Source organism: Leuresthes tenuis, unplaced genomic scaffold (genome assembly GCF_036924035.1).
Source record: "Leuresthes tenuis unplaced genomic scaffold, fLeuTen1.0.hap1 SCAF_4, whole genome shotgun sequence".
In the NCBI taxonomy this organism is placed as follows: domain Eukaryota; kingdom Metazoa; phylum Chordata; class Actinopteri; order Atheriniformes; family Atherinopsidae; genus Leuresthes; species Leuresthes tenuis.
The window spans coordinates 37,078,901-37,096,118 of record NW_027325358.1 but is presented as its reverse complement, the minus strand read 5'-3'; the positions used below and the strand labels follow the sequence as shown (position 1 = coordinate 37,096,118).

General features: G+C 39.4%; 1 protein-coding gene across 1 annotated transcript in view; it reads left to right on the top strand.

The window, feature by feature from the left end:
- The window catches only part of LOC140305163 (teneurin-3-like), a 159,817-nt gene that overhangs the window by 54,489 nt on the left and 88,110 nt on the right, over positions 1 to 17,218 (top strand). Inside the window, exons 2-4 of the mRNA XM_072383919.1 lie at positions 11,327 to 11,449; positions 15,454 to 15,574; positions 16,169 to 16,239. Of these exons, the coding sequence (XP_072240020.1) occupies positions 11,347 to 11,449; positions 15,454 to 15,574; positions 16,169 to 16,239 (295 nt within the window). The 5' untranslated portion in view covers positions 11,327 to 11,346. The remainder of the gene's footprint in view (positions 1 to 11,326; positions 11,450 to 15,453; positions 15,575 to 16,168; positions 16,240 to 17,218) is intronic.

The following is a 17,218-nucleotide window of genomic DNA, read 5'->3' as shown; positions in this document are numbered from 1 at the left end:
TGAAGTTTTATTTCTAGTGTTAAGAGTTTGAGAAAACAAAGAAAACTCAATTTCTCCAGTCTTTTGTCTAACACACATTTGTTCAGAGGATTCTCAAGACACCACACCTTGTTAGGATACACAGATAAAGAACATAATAACATACTCTGAATAAACAACATACTCTGAACTAAAATAACATGGATTATGGGTGTGAACATCTCTCACATTCAGATGGATATATGTAAAGTTATGATATGAATAAAGAACCAAACAAAGTTATTTCCCTGTGTTAACCGTGAACTGGCTAGCCAAGACTCGAAGAATGAATGACAGTGGTGCACTCAGTGGTTGCGTGGCGAAGCACATGTCCCCTGTTGACAATGCCCAATGCAGTGATCATGATCAATTCCTGACTGTACTGCGTCTCACTCCCCTTCACTATCCACCCTACACTACCCTGTCCATTAAAAGGAAAAAGCCCCCCAAAAAAATATTTAAAGAAAAATGAATGACACTAAGAAGCTTAATATCTGGATTTGGACCTTGTGCGAGACAAATCTCGAGCATATCCACGTTTTGTTTTTTCATAAGGAAATCAAAGACCTCTTCATCAACCTCAGTCTTTGTGTCATCAAAGCTGAAAATCTCTTCAGTTGTTAACATAAAAAAAAACTGCACTTAAAAATGTTAATAAACTCCAGAACAAGGGAAATTAAATAGATTAAGCAATATAAACCTCAGTTAAATGTATATCTTGTCCTGTCTTTAATATCTGCACCCCCTGAACTAATGTCAGTAGAAATATATACTTACTAACGAAACTGCAGATAAAAATAATAAAGTAAAGTAAAACACACATGCAAAGCGAAAGCGGTCAATGTACAGGACTCAATTCAGAGTAAAAACACACGTGTTTGCTAACCAAATAGCAGGTGTAAAAAAACATATGCTTGCTAACTGAACAGGAGGAGAAAACGGTCCACAACCAAGACCGGTCCATAAAAAAACCGAACCGAAGCTTGCTAACCGAAGAGCAGGTAAAATGGTCGGTGTTCATACCAAGTGTAATGATATTGACTAAGCAAAAGCTAGTGTTAGCAATGACCTTGGCAATTGTGCAGTGCTTAAAACCCACAAACTCGCCAGCTGTCATGTAACTCACAGGCTTTACTTTTCAAGTAAGCGAACAAAAAATTCTGCTGACATTTTATCCTAATAAAAAAAAAAAAAAAAAAAAAAACACCGCCGTCCACGGCTACCATGGCAAAGTGAGAAAAGATGTGAGATAAGAGCCCCCCAGAAGTCTAAGCCTATAGCAGCTAAACTATGGGATGTTTCAAGATCACCTGAGCCATCCCTAACTATAAGCTTTATCAGAAAGGAAAGTTTCAGCCTGATCTTAAAGGTAGAGAGGGTGTCTGCTTCCTGAAGCCAAACTGGCAGCTGGTTCCACAGAGAGGGGCCTGATAACTGAAGGCTCTGCCTCCCATTCTGCTTTTAGGGGCCTGATAACTGAAGGCTCTGCCTCCCATTCTGCTTTTAGAAACTCTGGGAACAACAAGTAAACCTGCAGTCTGAGAGCAAACTGCATCACTCTGAGACAGGATGATCCTGATTTTAACAATATTACGGAGGTGAAAGAAGGCAGTCCTAGAAACCAGTTTTATATGTCAAAATGATAAAATGATGTCAAATGATAAGTTCCTCACTGTTGTACGAGAAGCTAAGGAAATACCATCGAGAGCAGGGGTCAGCAACCTTTAACAAGAGCCATTTGGACCCGGTTTCCATGGAAAAGAAAACACCGGGAGCTGAAAATAGTTTTTGACATCTAAAATGAAGATATTGTTTCTTCTACCTTTACGCTTTGTATAAACAACTATAATGTGTTGCTTACAAAAATCCATGAAGTGCTACAGAGAAAATTAATTTTATTTATGTAATGAACACATTTTGTCAGTACGTGGTGTGTGGCGTGGTGGTGAAGGAGGACCCAGATGCAAATATCCAAAATAAAAACTCGATTTATTACAAAATCCAAACCGAAAGCGCAGCTGAGTCGGAATACAAAAACCTAACTATGAAAAAAAACTTGAATTAAACAAAACCTGACATGAAACTATGCCATGACGTGACAAAGACAAACCTGAATACAGCATGAGTGATGGTGAGGATGGCAATGGGCATGAACAGACTTACATACTGAACAGACTAAATACTGAGGAGGGTGATTATTGAGTGAAGGCAGCTGAGGGGAAAAACACAGGTGATGTGAGTGAAGCTGATGGCAGGGCAGGAGAGACTGAGGAAAAAAGTGAAGACATGGCTAAGCTAAAGAGTAGACATGAATTTAAAACAGAACATGACAATTTTGAACTAAAAAAAAAAAGAAAGAAATAATGATAAAAAATTTTTTTTTAAATAATTAGGCATACTGGTAAGCCGCTCTCATTGGAGGTAAATGCAAATGAGTCTGCCGTGGCATCAATAAATGTTCTATTTTATTCAGATATTTATTTTCTTACATGTCTCCATACTTGTCCTAGCTGGGTTTCAAAGTCTCGATAAATGCACAGCATTTTGGTGGGAATATACCAGCTTTCGGCAAGTGTGACGCATAATTTGTGCAACGAAAAATGATAAAATATAATTTTACTTTAACATTTCAAGATCACAATAATTTCCCCATTTAGAGCTACAATAAATGATGCACTCTGAATCCTGACTGAAACTCTTTAAACAGATTATTTCTGTGTAAATGATCAAAGTTGAGCTGCAACTATTTTTATCAAGAAATTGTTGATTAAGGGGAAAACCTTCTTGAACAGTCTGGTTGGGATTGGGTCTAAAATACAAGTTGATGGTTTAGAAGAGACTATTGCTGTTGTTAGCTCAGAAAGATCAACTGGGCAGAAGCCGTCTAAATACTAATCAGGTCTTAACGATACTTCTAAAGCTGCTGGACTTGATGATACATCAGTGATAACAGTGGGAAGGATTCCATTAATCTTCTCTCTAATAGAAAAAAATTTATTGGTAAAGAATCTCATGAAATCATCACTGCTGAGAGTTAAAGGAATACATGGCTCAACAGAGCTCGGACTCTTTGTCAGCCTGGCAACAGTGCTGAAAAGAAACCTGGGATTATTCTTATTATCTTCTATCAATGATGAATAATAAGCAGTTCTAGCTTTACGAAGGGCTTTCTTATACGTTATTAAACTATCTTTCCAGACTAATTGAGACTCTTCTAAATTAGAGGAACGCCACTGTCTCTCCAGCTTTCTTGTAGTCTGCTTTAACGCAGCTGTGAATTATACCAAGGAGCCAACCTCTTCTGACTGATTACCTTCCTTTTCAGAGGGGCAACATTGTCCAGTGTTGTACGCATTGAAACTATAGTGCTGTCAACAAGAGAGTCAAGTTCTACTGGAGTGAAATTTAGGTAGCCGTCCTCTGTCATATCTGCACATGGCAGTGAAGAAAAGGATGATGAAATCAACTCTTTAAATCTGGTTACAGCATTCTCTGATAGACACCTTCTATATGTAGAATTCTTCTCAGAAGCTGTATAGTCAAGTAATGTAAATTCAAAAGTTATTAAAAAATGGTCAGACAAGACAGGGTTATGAGGGAACACTGTTAACTGTTCACTCTCAATGCCATAAGTCAGCACAAGGTCAAGGGTATGATTAATCAACTGGATTTGATTAGTATGAATTGGACTCTTAATTGGCTTGAATTTAACTATATCATTGAAATGCCTTGAGATGACATTTGTTGTGATTTGGCGCTATATAGTCTAATATAGAATTAAAGTCAATATTTAGGCTGTCATTTTCAACATCTACATGAATATTAAAGTCACCCACTACAATGACTTTATCTGTACTCAGCACTAACTGGGATAAAAACTCTGAGAATTCAGACAGAAACTCTGAATAAGGGCCAGGTGGACGATACACAACAACACAGTTTTTGAGATTTCCACTTTAGGTGGGAAATACTTCCGTCAAAAAGACCTAAAACTAATCTTGGGTCTAGGACTGATTAGTAACCCTGTTCTGAAGATAGCTGCCACTCCTCCTTCTCTGCCTGTTTGAGAAATGTGAACATTTAAATAGTCAGAGGGAGTTGATTCATTAATGCTGATTCAGCAGCCAGGTTTCTGTAGAACAAAATATTTTTGATTCCCTTGTTGTTATTGTGGATCACTTTTACCAATTTTAACATCATTAGTTCCAGCAATGAGATAACACAGTCAAATGTAAATGAGTCTGCAAACAATTGAACAAAAAGCATTCAAAGGGCCATCTTGGAATTCAGTGTAAATGTATGTATGTATAGTACTGTGATGTTATGCTATAAAATGAAAGCATCTTCATGGATTGAGACTGTCCTTTTGAAAGATGTTCATGAGAATTTCTATGTCATGTAAATTCTTAAAGTGCTATTGATATATCATCCATATAAAATTATGTACATCAGCTTAAATATTAAGAAAGGAAAAGCAAGAGGTTACAGCTGAAAATGAGTAATATACACTATATTGCCAAAGGTACTCACTCACCCATCCAAATAATTAAAGTCAGGTGATCCAATCACTTTCATGGCCACAGGTGTATAAATCCAAGCACCTAGGCATGCAGACTGCTTCTACATAATGTGGGAAAAAATGGGTCGCCCTCAGGAACTCAGGAAATTCCAGCATGATACTGTGATAGGATGCCACCTGTGAACAAGTCCAGTCGTGAAATTTCCTCTCTGCTAAATATTCCACAGTCAGCTGTCACTGGTAATATAACAAAGTGGAAGCGACCGCAACTCAGCCATGAAGTTGTAGGCCACGTAAAATGATAGAGTGGGGTCAGCAGATGCTGAGGCGCATAGTTCGGCAACTTTCTGCTGAGTCAATCGCTACAGACCTCCAAACTTCATGTGGCCTTCAGATTAGCTCAAGAACGGTATGTAGAGAGCTCCATGGAATGGGTTTCCATGGCCAAGCAGCTGCATCCAAGCCATACATCACCGAGTGCAATGCAAAGTGTCGGATGCAGTGGTGTAAAGCAGGCCGCCACTGGACTCTAGAGCAGTGGAGACACGTTCTCTGGAGTGACGAATCAAGCTTCTCCATCTGGCAATCTGATGAAGGAGTCTGGGTTTGGCAGTTGCCAGGAGAACGGTACTTGTCTGACGGCATTGTGTCAAGTGTAAAGTTTGGTGGAGGAGGGATGATGGTGTGGGGTTGTTCTTCAGGAGCTGGGCTTGGCCCCTTAGTTCCAGTGAAAGGAACTCTGAATACTTCAGCACTTCAGAGATGTTGGACAATTTCATGCTCCCAACTCTTTGGAAACAGTTTGGGGATGACCCCTTCCTGTTGCAACATGACTACGCACCAGTGCACAAAGCAAGGACCATAAAGATGTGGATGAGCCAGTTTGGGGTGAAAGAACCTGACTGGCCTGCACAAAATCCTGTCCTCAACCCGAAAGAACACCTTTGGGATGAATTAGAGCAGATACTGTGAGCCAGGCCTTCTGTCTAACACAGGGATGTCCAAAGTCGATCCTCAAAGATCGCTGTCCTGCAGGTTTTAGATGTTTCCCTGCTTCAACACACCTAATTCAGATGAAGTGGATCTCTTCAAAAGATTAGAAAGTTCTGCCCAAGCCTGGTAATGATGCATTGATCTGAATCAGGTGTGCTGAAGCAGGAAAACATCTAAAACCTGCAGGACAGCGGCCCTCGAGGACCGGATGTGGACATCCCTGGTCTAACATCAGTGTCTGACCCATATTAGCAAATTCCCATTAACACACTCCTAAACCTTGTGAAAAGCTTGCCCAGAAGAGTTGAAGCTGATATAGCTGCAAAGGGTCCGCCGACGTCATATTAAAGGCACGTTTATTTGTAGAGCACAATTCGTACAAAAGGCAATTCAAAGTGCTTGATAGGTACATAAAATCACAAGGCAGCAAATTAAACATTTCATAGAAAAAAAAATCCATCCATTTTCTATACCCGCTTAATCTGCTGGTTGGGTCACAAGGGTGCTGGAGCCTATCCCAGCAGTTATCATGCGAGAATTAAAAAAAAAAAAAAAAAAACACTCAGCCTCACCTTCTTTCGTCCTGACTCTTTTGAGGGCAGGAGGGTGACCAATTAAATACTATGCAGATGGTCATAATGGTATGGATGATCGTGCGTAATGCGAAGGTAATAGAATACTTTTTTTTTTTTTCCCCCCCGTTTGGTTTGTGTGTAGAGACTAAATGCTTTACAAATTTGAGTGAATAATTATGTACAGCTCCTCCTTTACCCCCCTGCCAATATGGCCCCTGCTCAATACATGACACACTAATGAGCTAGCACAATGTAGCTCAGCAGTTGATATATGAATATCATGTTACCTAATCAGCATTTGGTGCCATAGTAAGCATTTCTTTACACTTAAATTACACTTAAATAAATTATTCGGGTCATCAGTACTCCAGAAGTTTTAGTGGTTCATGTTTTGCCAACATTAAAATATAAATTCAAAAATACAAGATTTATTTATTTATTTTTTTAAATGCACAAATCATGAACCATAGAGAACAACGTCATCACCCAAACAAACGCATCTATTAATAGCACACACACAGACGGTAGGGGATTTAAGGATCAGTGTCACAGATTAAGTTGATGGTTTGAAAAGCTTTCTGACCATTACTGGCAGTCTTCACTTCCTCCTTATCTCATAACTTTTCCTGGGTTTCAGAGATATCAGCATTTTTTTCCCCTTCTGTGTTTATCCTTGTTCACACTTATATATCTGATCAGACTCCAGTCCTGCCCATTGCGACTTCTTTGTGAAATTAACAGAACCTATGCAAGCATACCTTAAACAATTTTAGAAAAGGTTTTAGTAGGTTCCCCTACACTAATCTTTGATAAGATTAGTTTGTTAAGACTGCTACTGTAAGAGGTTAGACCCAGATATGAGCAGAGACAAAAGGTAAAGGAAACAGATTGATTTAAAAAGAAAAAAAAAGGTGCCTTGGGTTTAGAACTCAGGATCTGCAGAAGGATACACAGGTAAGTCCAGGAACACAAAAAGTCCATCAAGGTGAGTATATAGTAAGAGATAGGTAGGATCTTCCAGGAAAGGGTTTTGTGTTGTGACAGTAGTGGCTTCAAGTAGCTGTGGTTCAGTGTTCCAAGACAACAGAATACTCCGTAACAGGTGAAATGTCTGTTGAACAATAGGAGATTACATAGACCCAGTTACTCAAAAATTCTCTTGAGATACAAAAGCTCAAAAAACATGGTAAAAGGCAGGAGTTGCACTACGTGCGAATAACCAACGATCTGGCTCCAGTCTTCTGGAGAGAGCAGAAGACTGGAGCTAAAGTATTCAATACACAGCAGCTACCACAGGTGAGTTGAGTGAGCATGACAACAAAAACACATCCTCACAAAGACAGAGTATAGTCGAGTTCAGTGTGAAACTATAGACAGTAAGGAACAGGTAGAGGCTCGAGCTTACCTTACCAGATGCCTTTGCCAAGCTGCTCTTCACACACTGCAAAAAAGAGAATATGCGGTTAATTCCAGGATGGCAAGTTAATCGGGACGAGTGTCCCCAATGAAGCACCTGGGATTGAATACTGAATCATCTCCTCGCAAACACGGACTAGATGATAAGCGTTATGAAGGTCAAGCTTACTAAAAACTTGTGTGCCATTGAAGACCTCAAACGCTGGCCTTCATGAGGGGAGAGGGTACTTTTTTTTCCACAGTGATATTGTTTAAACCTCTAAAGTAATTACAAGGGTGAAGTACTCTGTCCTCATCTATGAAAAAAAAAAAAAGAATCCTACCCCTACAGGTGAAGAAGATGGTCTAATGAGCCCAGCTTTAAAGGAGCCATACGTGTACTTCTCCTTGGCATATTGTTCTGGCCGGGAGAGTTTATAGAGTTTACTGGTAGGAAGAGGTTCACCGGGAAGCAGATCTATGGCACAACCATATGGTCTATGCGAAGGGAGTGAGAGAGCCTTATCCTAACTGAAAACCTCATCTAGGTCATGATGAACAGTAGGAACCTGAGAAAGGTCCGAAGGTTCAGGAAGTGGTGTGAGTATCTCAGGATTAGTAAGAGAAAACAATGAACGAAGACACGGAATGGCACGAGGGTCTCCAGCCCACCATTCTCTTAGCGGACCAATTTATCTGCAGGTTGTGAGTAGAAAGCCAGGGAAACCCTAAAACTAAAGGTGAAGACGGAGAGTGGATGAGCAACAGTGAAATCTTTTCAGTATGATTTTCTGATAGACTTAATGGTACAGTCGAATGTGTGACTGTGGCAAGAGTTTTATCATAATCTGCTTTTACCAATTTAGGTTGCTCTAATTGTACAGTGGGTATATCAGATTTAGCATCCAATTCAGTAAATGTAGATGTGGCTAAAGAGGACTGTTGGTGTCCGAGTATAGCTGTCAGAACAAACAGCATAGATGGGGAATCCAGAGGAGGTTCCGCTCACCATTACCCCCAGTTTTACTGGTGAACCAGCTCTTTTGGTGCTGGGTGTAGTCTCTGGTACTTGGCCACACAATGGTTTGACTGGGCACGATAGAAGCATTCACCAGCCCTAAAGCGTCATAGTCTCTCCATCAGCGTCAAACGAGTGCATCCACAGTTGCATGGGTGTCTCTTTGTTAGTGGTTCCAGGATCCAGGGCTTATAGGTGCCCCAGTGGAATGAAGTAGAGAGCGAGCAGGAGAGGACCAGAATGAGGAAAATGAATGTGCAGCTCTGTTCCCTCATGCAGCTATCTACCCTTATGGCTAGAGAAATCAGAGCATTTAGGTTAGAGGGTGCATCACGGAGAGTTAACTTGTCTTTAACCAAGTCAGCAAGAGTATTAAAAAATATAGATAATACAAGAGTACAAAAGTTTAAAGCCTCCATCGCTCATCCCTGTAGTGAGCCCATGCTGTAGTAAATCTTTGATTGTTCAGTTGTGAACGTCAGAGGTCTCTACTGTAAAATCGTAATACACTGGAGAAGGAAACCACGACACTTCTCCACATCATCAAAAAAATATATATATATATGTTCTGGGTCAGGCATTCATGACTCAAATGAAGGAGAAGATACTGAAGCAGGCAGAGATGCAGCAGCCCTTGTAGTGGTGGGAGAAACTAAACCTGCAAATAGGGATGAAAGATGGCAAAAAAAAAAAAAATCCTCAAGCATTCGAGTATTCCTTGTTTAGCCTGCTCCTAGTACAAGACTGCTCACTCATAGCTGGGTCCATAACCCTTTTGGCCAGATCATTATGTTGTAATGTTGAGAACTCAGGATCTGCAGAAGGATACACAGATAAATCCGGGAACACAAGAAGTCCTTTAAGGCGAGTATCCAGTAAAAGGAGAAAACAAACTACTGACGATCCGCTGCTGTACAAAAACAAAGATCTTCCAGGAAAGGGTTTTGTGCAGTTACAGTGGCAGTAGTGGCTTCTGGTAGCTGTGGCTCAGTGTTCCAACACAACAGAATATTCCATAACAGGTGAGACTTCTGTTGAACAATAGGAGATTACACATAGACACAGTTACTCAAAAATCCCCTAGAGATTCAAAAGCTCAGCGGTTGTACCACATGTGAATAATCAACAATCTGGTGATAAGATAGCAGAAGACTGGAGCTTAAGTATTCAGTGCACAGCAGCCACCGCAGGTGAGTCAAGTAAGCAATCAGCCAGCTGTCTCAGCCACCACCAGGAAGTTCATGACACAACACTGGGAACACAGGAAGAACTAAAAAATAAAAGCATGGCAACAAAAACACACATCCTTACAAAGACAGAGTATAGTCAAGTGCAATGTGCAACCATGTAAGAAACGGGCAGAGTTTACCAGTAGTCGAGACGCCTTAGCCCAGCTGCACTGCGGACAAGCTTGGACGAACTCTCAAACGTTATGGTCATGGTCGGCCACTTCTTAGTTTAATTACCAATGAAATTGCATTTATATTTAATCATTTTATTTTACTTTTCATTCATTAATTTTTCAATTTAGTCCTTAAATTATTTATTCTTTTTTTTTTCCTTGGCAAAATGTTGCTTTTGCACTTCAAAACCCTGTTAGTTACACTTGTTTTTTAAAGTTTCTGATCAAATAAAGTCAAATCAAGTTTAGCTGAGTTAAGTTAATATATTTCCTAAACTCAGGCGTCAGTTGAGATGGTTACACACGAAAATTTGAACAGGCATTTTTTAATTTTGAAAGCCTGAATTTATATTTGTAATACAATACATACTAAATTAAAGTACCACCAAATTATTTTTCTTTCTTGATAAACAAACATGTTATACAGTCATTCTTTACATACAATCATTCTTCCAAAGAAAAAGAACATATTCAATCATTTAGACCTAAATTCTGCTGGAAGTTGCCAGGTTCAGCATGATTGTTTGTAAATGTCCAAATGCAGCTGCACCTGTCTCAGCATGCTGTGCTGAATAAAAACAGATGTCACAGCAATAGATGTCGGTTAAGACTGAAGGGGATGAAAATAGCAGTGTCACCTTTGTAGAGATGAAAATCTTATTTATTTTTATTTTAGTTGAGTGAGAAACTATATTAAATATGTGAATGAACAATCAATATACAGAAGAAGCACAAATTAACTATAATAAACACAAACAGATTACATGATGTGAATGTCTAATTCCCAGATAAACGATGTGGAAATCCATATTTCTGTCCAACCATGAATTAACTTGCCTCTCCCCATATTTGCTCCTTTGTATTAGTCAGTAGTATGTCTGTGGAACACAGAAAGCATATTTTCAGTGTCCATGTTAACCACTGAGAGCAAATACACATCTTTGTGTGCCAGTGCTCACCAGAATGTCATTCACACAAAAAAACAAACTGTACTGAACACAGGTACATGCTGTTACAGTGTTGTTGTTCATTTAAGCTGTCAGTGCTGGATTTGAGAAAAAGCTTACCTATGGGGCATATCACTTGGCCAAAGACAATGTCTTGCAAAGAATTTTACACCAACATGTAATAAGTTCTTTGTTTGGCCCTAATCCACTCTGTGTCTGTGGGTGTGTGCATGTGTGTGTGAACGCACGTAATATTGCTAATAAGGTCAAATTGCTATCAAAACCTACTTTTCCAAGGTGAACCTCCTTGGCAGAGGAACAGACAATGAGATCTTTTTGTCATTGACTACCCCTTTTTTTCATACGTTTGTAGGTGGAGTCCATCAACACCTCACTTCTTTTTGTTTTGTGCTTTATCACTCTACTTTCTCTCTGCCTGTTTGTTTGTCTTTGTTTCAGCTGTAAAACAGCATGCCTGTATGTTTGCCGGCAGCACGAGCAGAAGCATTATGGAAGTAAAAGAGCGACGTCCATATTGCTCACTTACCAAGAGCCGGAGGGATAAGGACAGGCCGTACACTGGTGAGATAACCCAATAAGCACAGTCAATCATTCAGTCATTCATTTTCTCACTTGTTTTTTTCCCTCAAGTCATTCATTAGTCTAGCAACTGGGTCAGTAATTTAATGACCTTAAATGTAGGAATTAATAGATGGATGTTTTTGGTTAAAAATGTTCTAGTGGCAACTGAATGCAATGTTGATGTAACATGTTCAATATCTACTGTGAGAGGCAATCATGTTGCAAAACGTTAGCTTTTTTATATACAGTATATCAGCATGTCTGTATTTTCATTTTCCAGTTAATCTTTTATAGGAGTGATTGTTGCCAATTCCTTGCCAAATCCAGTGCTGGTGGAGGCTTATTGTCATAGAGTTTGAGATGCTTTTTATTTATGGTAGTATAACAGGACTTATGTCTAATTTCACTTATGAACAAGAAGTAATTTGGGCAGTGGATAAACCTGCTCATTAATCAACTACTGCACAAACAACCCTCAAAGTAATTAGTACATTTGCTCATTTTTCCAACTTTTTTTTCTCTTGCACTGGTCTCATTTTCAAAGGTTACATCTTATTTAGTTTTAATTCAATTAAAAATAAATTATAAAATAATATTTGTATAGGGCATAGTTTCTTGTCAACATTAGTACTGATACTTACAAACCTTAACCTTCAAGTGCAGTTTATGAAATGCTAAACTTTTCATACGGCCAAGACTAAAAGTGATAAAGCAGTAGTCATTAAATCTTCAATTTGTCAATTTGATACCCAGATCCTTTATGATTCACAGTGTGTTTAGGGAGGACACTAACCCCCACATTGCTTTACAGAATCGAAATAAGGCAAAAGAAAAAAAAGTCGCTATATAAGTGCATTCTAAAGGATTTGAGGAAAGGTGAAAGAATCAAAAAGCTCTTACTGGCAGTGAGGGTTAAGTAAATGTTTGAGGAAATAAAAAAGACTTAATATTAAGTAATAAGAATAATAAGTGTTGCTTTCAGAAATCAGAATTTGCTACAAAGATGTCCTTAAAAGTTTTGAGCTGAACCCCAGCACCCATGGCACATTGACTTTAAGGGCTACATTGTGTTGTAGAGGCTAGTTCAATCCAGGTAAAGGGAAGACTCATCCTGCAAGTTGACAGAAAAATTGTTCCTAAAATGCTGTTCTAGTTTTATATTTTCTAAAAACATTATACAGCTGAGCTCAGTTATTGCTACATGTATTTAAGTATCGTAATGATCTTTTACAGTTTCAGTATGAGGTCATGTTTTCTTTTTGATTTGAATATTCGACAGCAGCAGTGAATATGACTGTGAATTCTCTGGGGAAAAACATAGTCAGCAACAACTATCACTGACCTCACCTGAACACCAAACAACATGGGAAAAATGCAGTCCTCCTTCTCTTTTCTTGCCAGAGTCCAATGCTTTGTCAGCTCACAGCATGGTCATTCCATCAGTTTGGAAATGGACCCAGATCCCTACAAGGATGTAGGCACAGCAGTCTCTGATTTCCTGTTATTGCAGCCAGTATCCACTCTATTTTCCAAGAACCAGGCAAAAGTCCAAAGTAAGCTGAGACTTCAGACATCATGCGGCCATCTTGTCTAAGGTGTGGATACTGTGGCGAAAAGCGAATGACTGTCACAGTCTCCCTCTGTAACAGTCTTTTTTGATGTCACAGTTTATGTTTAATCATGTTTTCAGGTTTTGTTCTAGTCATGTTTTTCCCCTGTCACGTTCAGTTCACTCACGTCACCTGGTTAATTGTTCACAGCTGCACCTCATGTCACTGACCACTCCCCTCACAGTATTTAGCTTCCTGGTTTACTTTCAGTCACTGCAGAATCCTCATGATCCCTCCATGCTTTGTTGCACCAAAGATAAGTCTGGTTTCATGCCTCATAGCCATAGTCTTGTTTTGTCATAGTTCTGTTTTATTCATAGTCTTGTCTTATTTCTTTCATAGCCTTGGTTTTATTAAGTATTTTTTAATCCGGCTCGGCCGCGCTTTTTGTTCCTGCCTTTTGCTCCCTATTTTCTGGTATAAACCTTGTTTTTGTGAACGAAAGAGCTGCATCTGGGTCCTACCTCTCCACGTCCGTGACAATGACAATGAGTCAGTGCGCTCGGAATATCGTAGGATGAATATTAAAGTAAGTAAAGGACATCATTAACACACTGGCAAATGCAGTACAGGGCAAAATCCTCCCGATAACCCTGTCAGTTCTTCTAACGAAGAAGTTCGCTCCTTTTTGAATCGTGGCAGACCTACTACAACAGGCCAGGCAGCTGTTTATCAGGCCAACCTCAGCATGCCTTAAGCCTCTCAGGTAAGTCTGAGCCTTGTCGTAAGTCTGCCACGAGCGAACTTCTTCGTTAGAAGAACTGACAGGGTCATCGGGAGGATTTTGGCCCGTACATGCATTCGCCAGTGTGTCTACGAAATTCCGAGCGGACTGACTCATTGTCATTCGCTTTTCGCCACAGTATCCACACCTTAGACAAGATGGCCCCAGGCACTTCCGTGAAGTCTGACGTCAGTCAAGTTTCATTCAATATATTCAAGGTTCATTCCATATATTCAGAGTTTCATTCCATATATTCAAAGATTGATTTCCTGAATGGCATGCCATAATATATATATATATATATCTCTCGAAGATGTTTCACCTCTCATCCGAAAAGGCTTCTTCAGTTCTTAGCTATATGGTGGGAAGTATCAGCCTTTAAGCAGAGAGAGTTGTCACAGTCACTCACATGTTTATCTTTATGCATTTAGCAGACGCTTTTATCCAAAGTGACTTACAAATGAGGATATAACATAACAGCTAACATCAAAGCTAACAATAAGCTACATAGAAAAAAAAAACACTTGTCAGGCTCTGTCAGAGGTGACAGAGTAGAGATAGGGTGCAGGCATAGAGGGAAGTACAGAAAGATAAAGTGCAGAGATAGAGGAGGTAGGGAAATATAGGGTAAGTGCTAGGATAGGAGATGCTCTCTGAAGAGCTGGGTTTTCAAGAGTTTCCTGAAGATAGACTGGGACTGTTTTTGTAGCGCTTGGGAGGTCATTCCACCATCGTGGAACGACACATGAAAAGAGTTCGGATTGTCTTAAACGTGGTGTAGGCACTGCTAGACGACAATCCTTTGATGACCAGAGTGACCGGGTCGTGACATAAGCCTTTGCGAGAGCATTACAGTAGATGGGAGCTGTTTCATTTCGCACTTTGAATTTGATGCGGGCGTCTATGGGTAGCCAGTATAGCTGTATAGCTAATGGAAGACCAGACGCGCCGCCGCGTTCTGGACCATCTGCAGAGGTTTCACAGCACAGGCTGGGAGACCAGTTAGGAGGGTGTTGCAGTAGTCAAGGTGGGAGATGACCATGGCCTGCACCAGGAGCTGGGGGGCATGTTGGGTCAGGTATGGTCTGACCTGTCTTATGTTTAACAATGCAAAGCGGCCCGATTGAGCGATAGAGGCAACATGATCTATAAAGGTCAGCTGGTCATCAATGACACCCAAATTTCTAGCTTCCTTGGATGGAGCAAAAGATAGGGATTCAGTTTGGATGCAGATGCTGTGGTGTATGGTTGGTTTGGCTGAAAAAACAAGCAGTCCAGTTTTAGAGAGGTTTAGTTGGAGGTGATGGGCGTTCATCCATGTCGAACTTACTGTAAGGATCCTCTCTTCTTATTCAAGCTCTTATGATTACCATGACCTGGATGACTGAGAATCTTCATCAACATACGTCCTCTCTAATGATTAAATGACTGGCATTTAACAAAGAATGGATCATTTATTATAATTACAGAACGATTACACATGTTTTGCAACTCTTCCAAACTCTATGATTTCATTACATTTCATGCTTCTACCAGCTGGATTTCCTTCACTCTACATCTTACGAATAATTTCTCCTCTTCACTTGTTACGTATGGCTGTAGGAAGTTGACTGAAGATGTTGTTGCACGGACATATGACCAGTGTCTGTTTGCTCCCACAAATTTGCCAGGATCATCTGGGGACAGTGAAGACTGTGCAGTTCGCGCCCAGGGTCTCCGGGTTCCCACTCAGAAGTCCTACTCATCCAGTGAAACACTAAGGGCCTTCGACCAGCACCAAGACCAGACCAGGTTAGACTTTGATTAGACAGATTATCATTGTACGTTTTGTATAATCCTATAAGATAAACAGTTTGATTAGTTTTTCAAAACAGAATAAATAATTGAAAAAATCATTAAGTGACATTGTCACGATAAGATTAAAAAAGTAATTGGAAACACCCACGTTAATATCAGTACTATTATTATTATTATTACTGTGAGTACTACTACTACTAGTACCATACTCTCCGATGATTACTTCAGAGAGGAACTAGTAACTACTTTCTTTTTTTTTTATCCACTGTGTGTAGTTTCTCACAGTGTAGTTTCTCAATGATTAAAGTCATTAGAATCAAATGCTAAAGCTTGTTCAGTATCTGATTAATGTTCAGTCACTGTGTGATGAGTAGTTGTACTCATTGTTGTGTATATAGTAGGAGAAAGCACTGCATTTTTGGAATGAGAAGTGGTGTTTGAATGGATGGATAAAAAACATGTTGCAAAGTGCTTTGTGGAACCCAGGCAAGGTCAAAAGATGTTATATAAGCCCAGACTATTTCTGTATTCTAAACCACTGTTTTTTATTAATACAAAAGGAGATGTTTTTCTCTTGGTTCTTATCAGATTACTATATGGTACAACCAAGGGACATAAAGATATGGTTCATCGTGAACAAGATGACTATAACAGACAAAGTAAGTATCAACACACACGCACATAATTAATAAAAATAATAAATAAAATTATATTTTCTCTTTGCAATGATTCACCATTGACATGAAGCAATCCCCAGCCCCTTAACCTAACCACAACCATCGCAGGTGAATGCCTAACAGTCCTTTTATTCTAAATCTAACCTTAACCCAATTCTAACCGTTACCATAAAACCAAGTTCTGAACCTCAAAAATGCCTTTAAATATGTAGGGTGAAATATTGGGACTCCATAAAACCTGCTGGACCCCACAAGTATGGTGGGATCCCAGTTTTTGGACCCTAATAAACAATGAAAAGCAACACTACACACATACATAACGACTTTTTTGTTATTACACATTTGTAATGTGTTGTCAAGACATCACAGTGTTTTCCACATTGTAATTTCAACATCAGGTACTGTCTTTTGGTTACTCTATATACCCGTTCTCCTAAACCCATACCTTCACATTTCCAGCTGGGAGAGAGCATCTCAGGCAGAAAGCCTGTGAAGTGCTTGTGTAGATAGCCACTGCAGAAAAATACAGATTTCATAACTCTCTGCACATTCTTCTGAACAACTTCAGTGTTCATGTGTGAAAACAGCACAAGATAGTCAACTTGTTTAGGACTAAAGTTTCGGTAGCTGTCCTCTGTTGTATTGACACATGACACAGGAAAATAATGACTGAGTCTTTATATTTTGTTACAGTATCCTCTTATGGATATCTAGTATAAAGTGATTTTACTCAGATGTAGTCACGTAATGTAAACTCTTAAAAAATGGTCAGATGAGAAAAGGATTTGAGGAAAAACTTTCATGTTTGAGTTTTTGTGCCATATGTCAGAATAAGATCAAGGGTACAGATGAGATGAGAGTGGGTTGTGAATTTGAGACTGAGAACACCTGTGTACATCTTAAGAAAAGCTAGTTGATAAAGTAGTTTAATGTAAAATTAAATAAATAGAAGAGAAATATT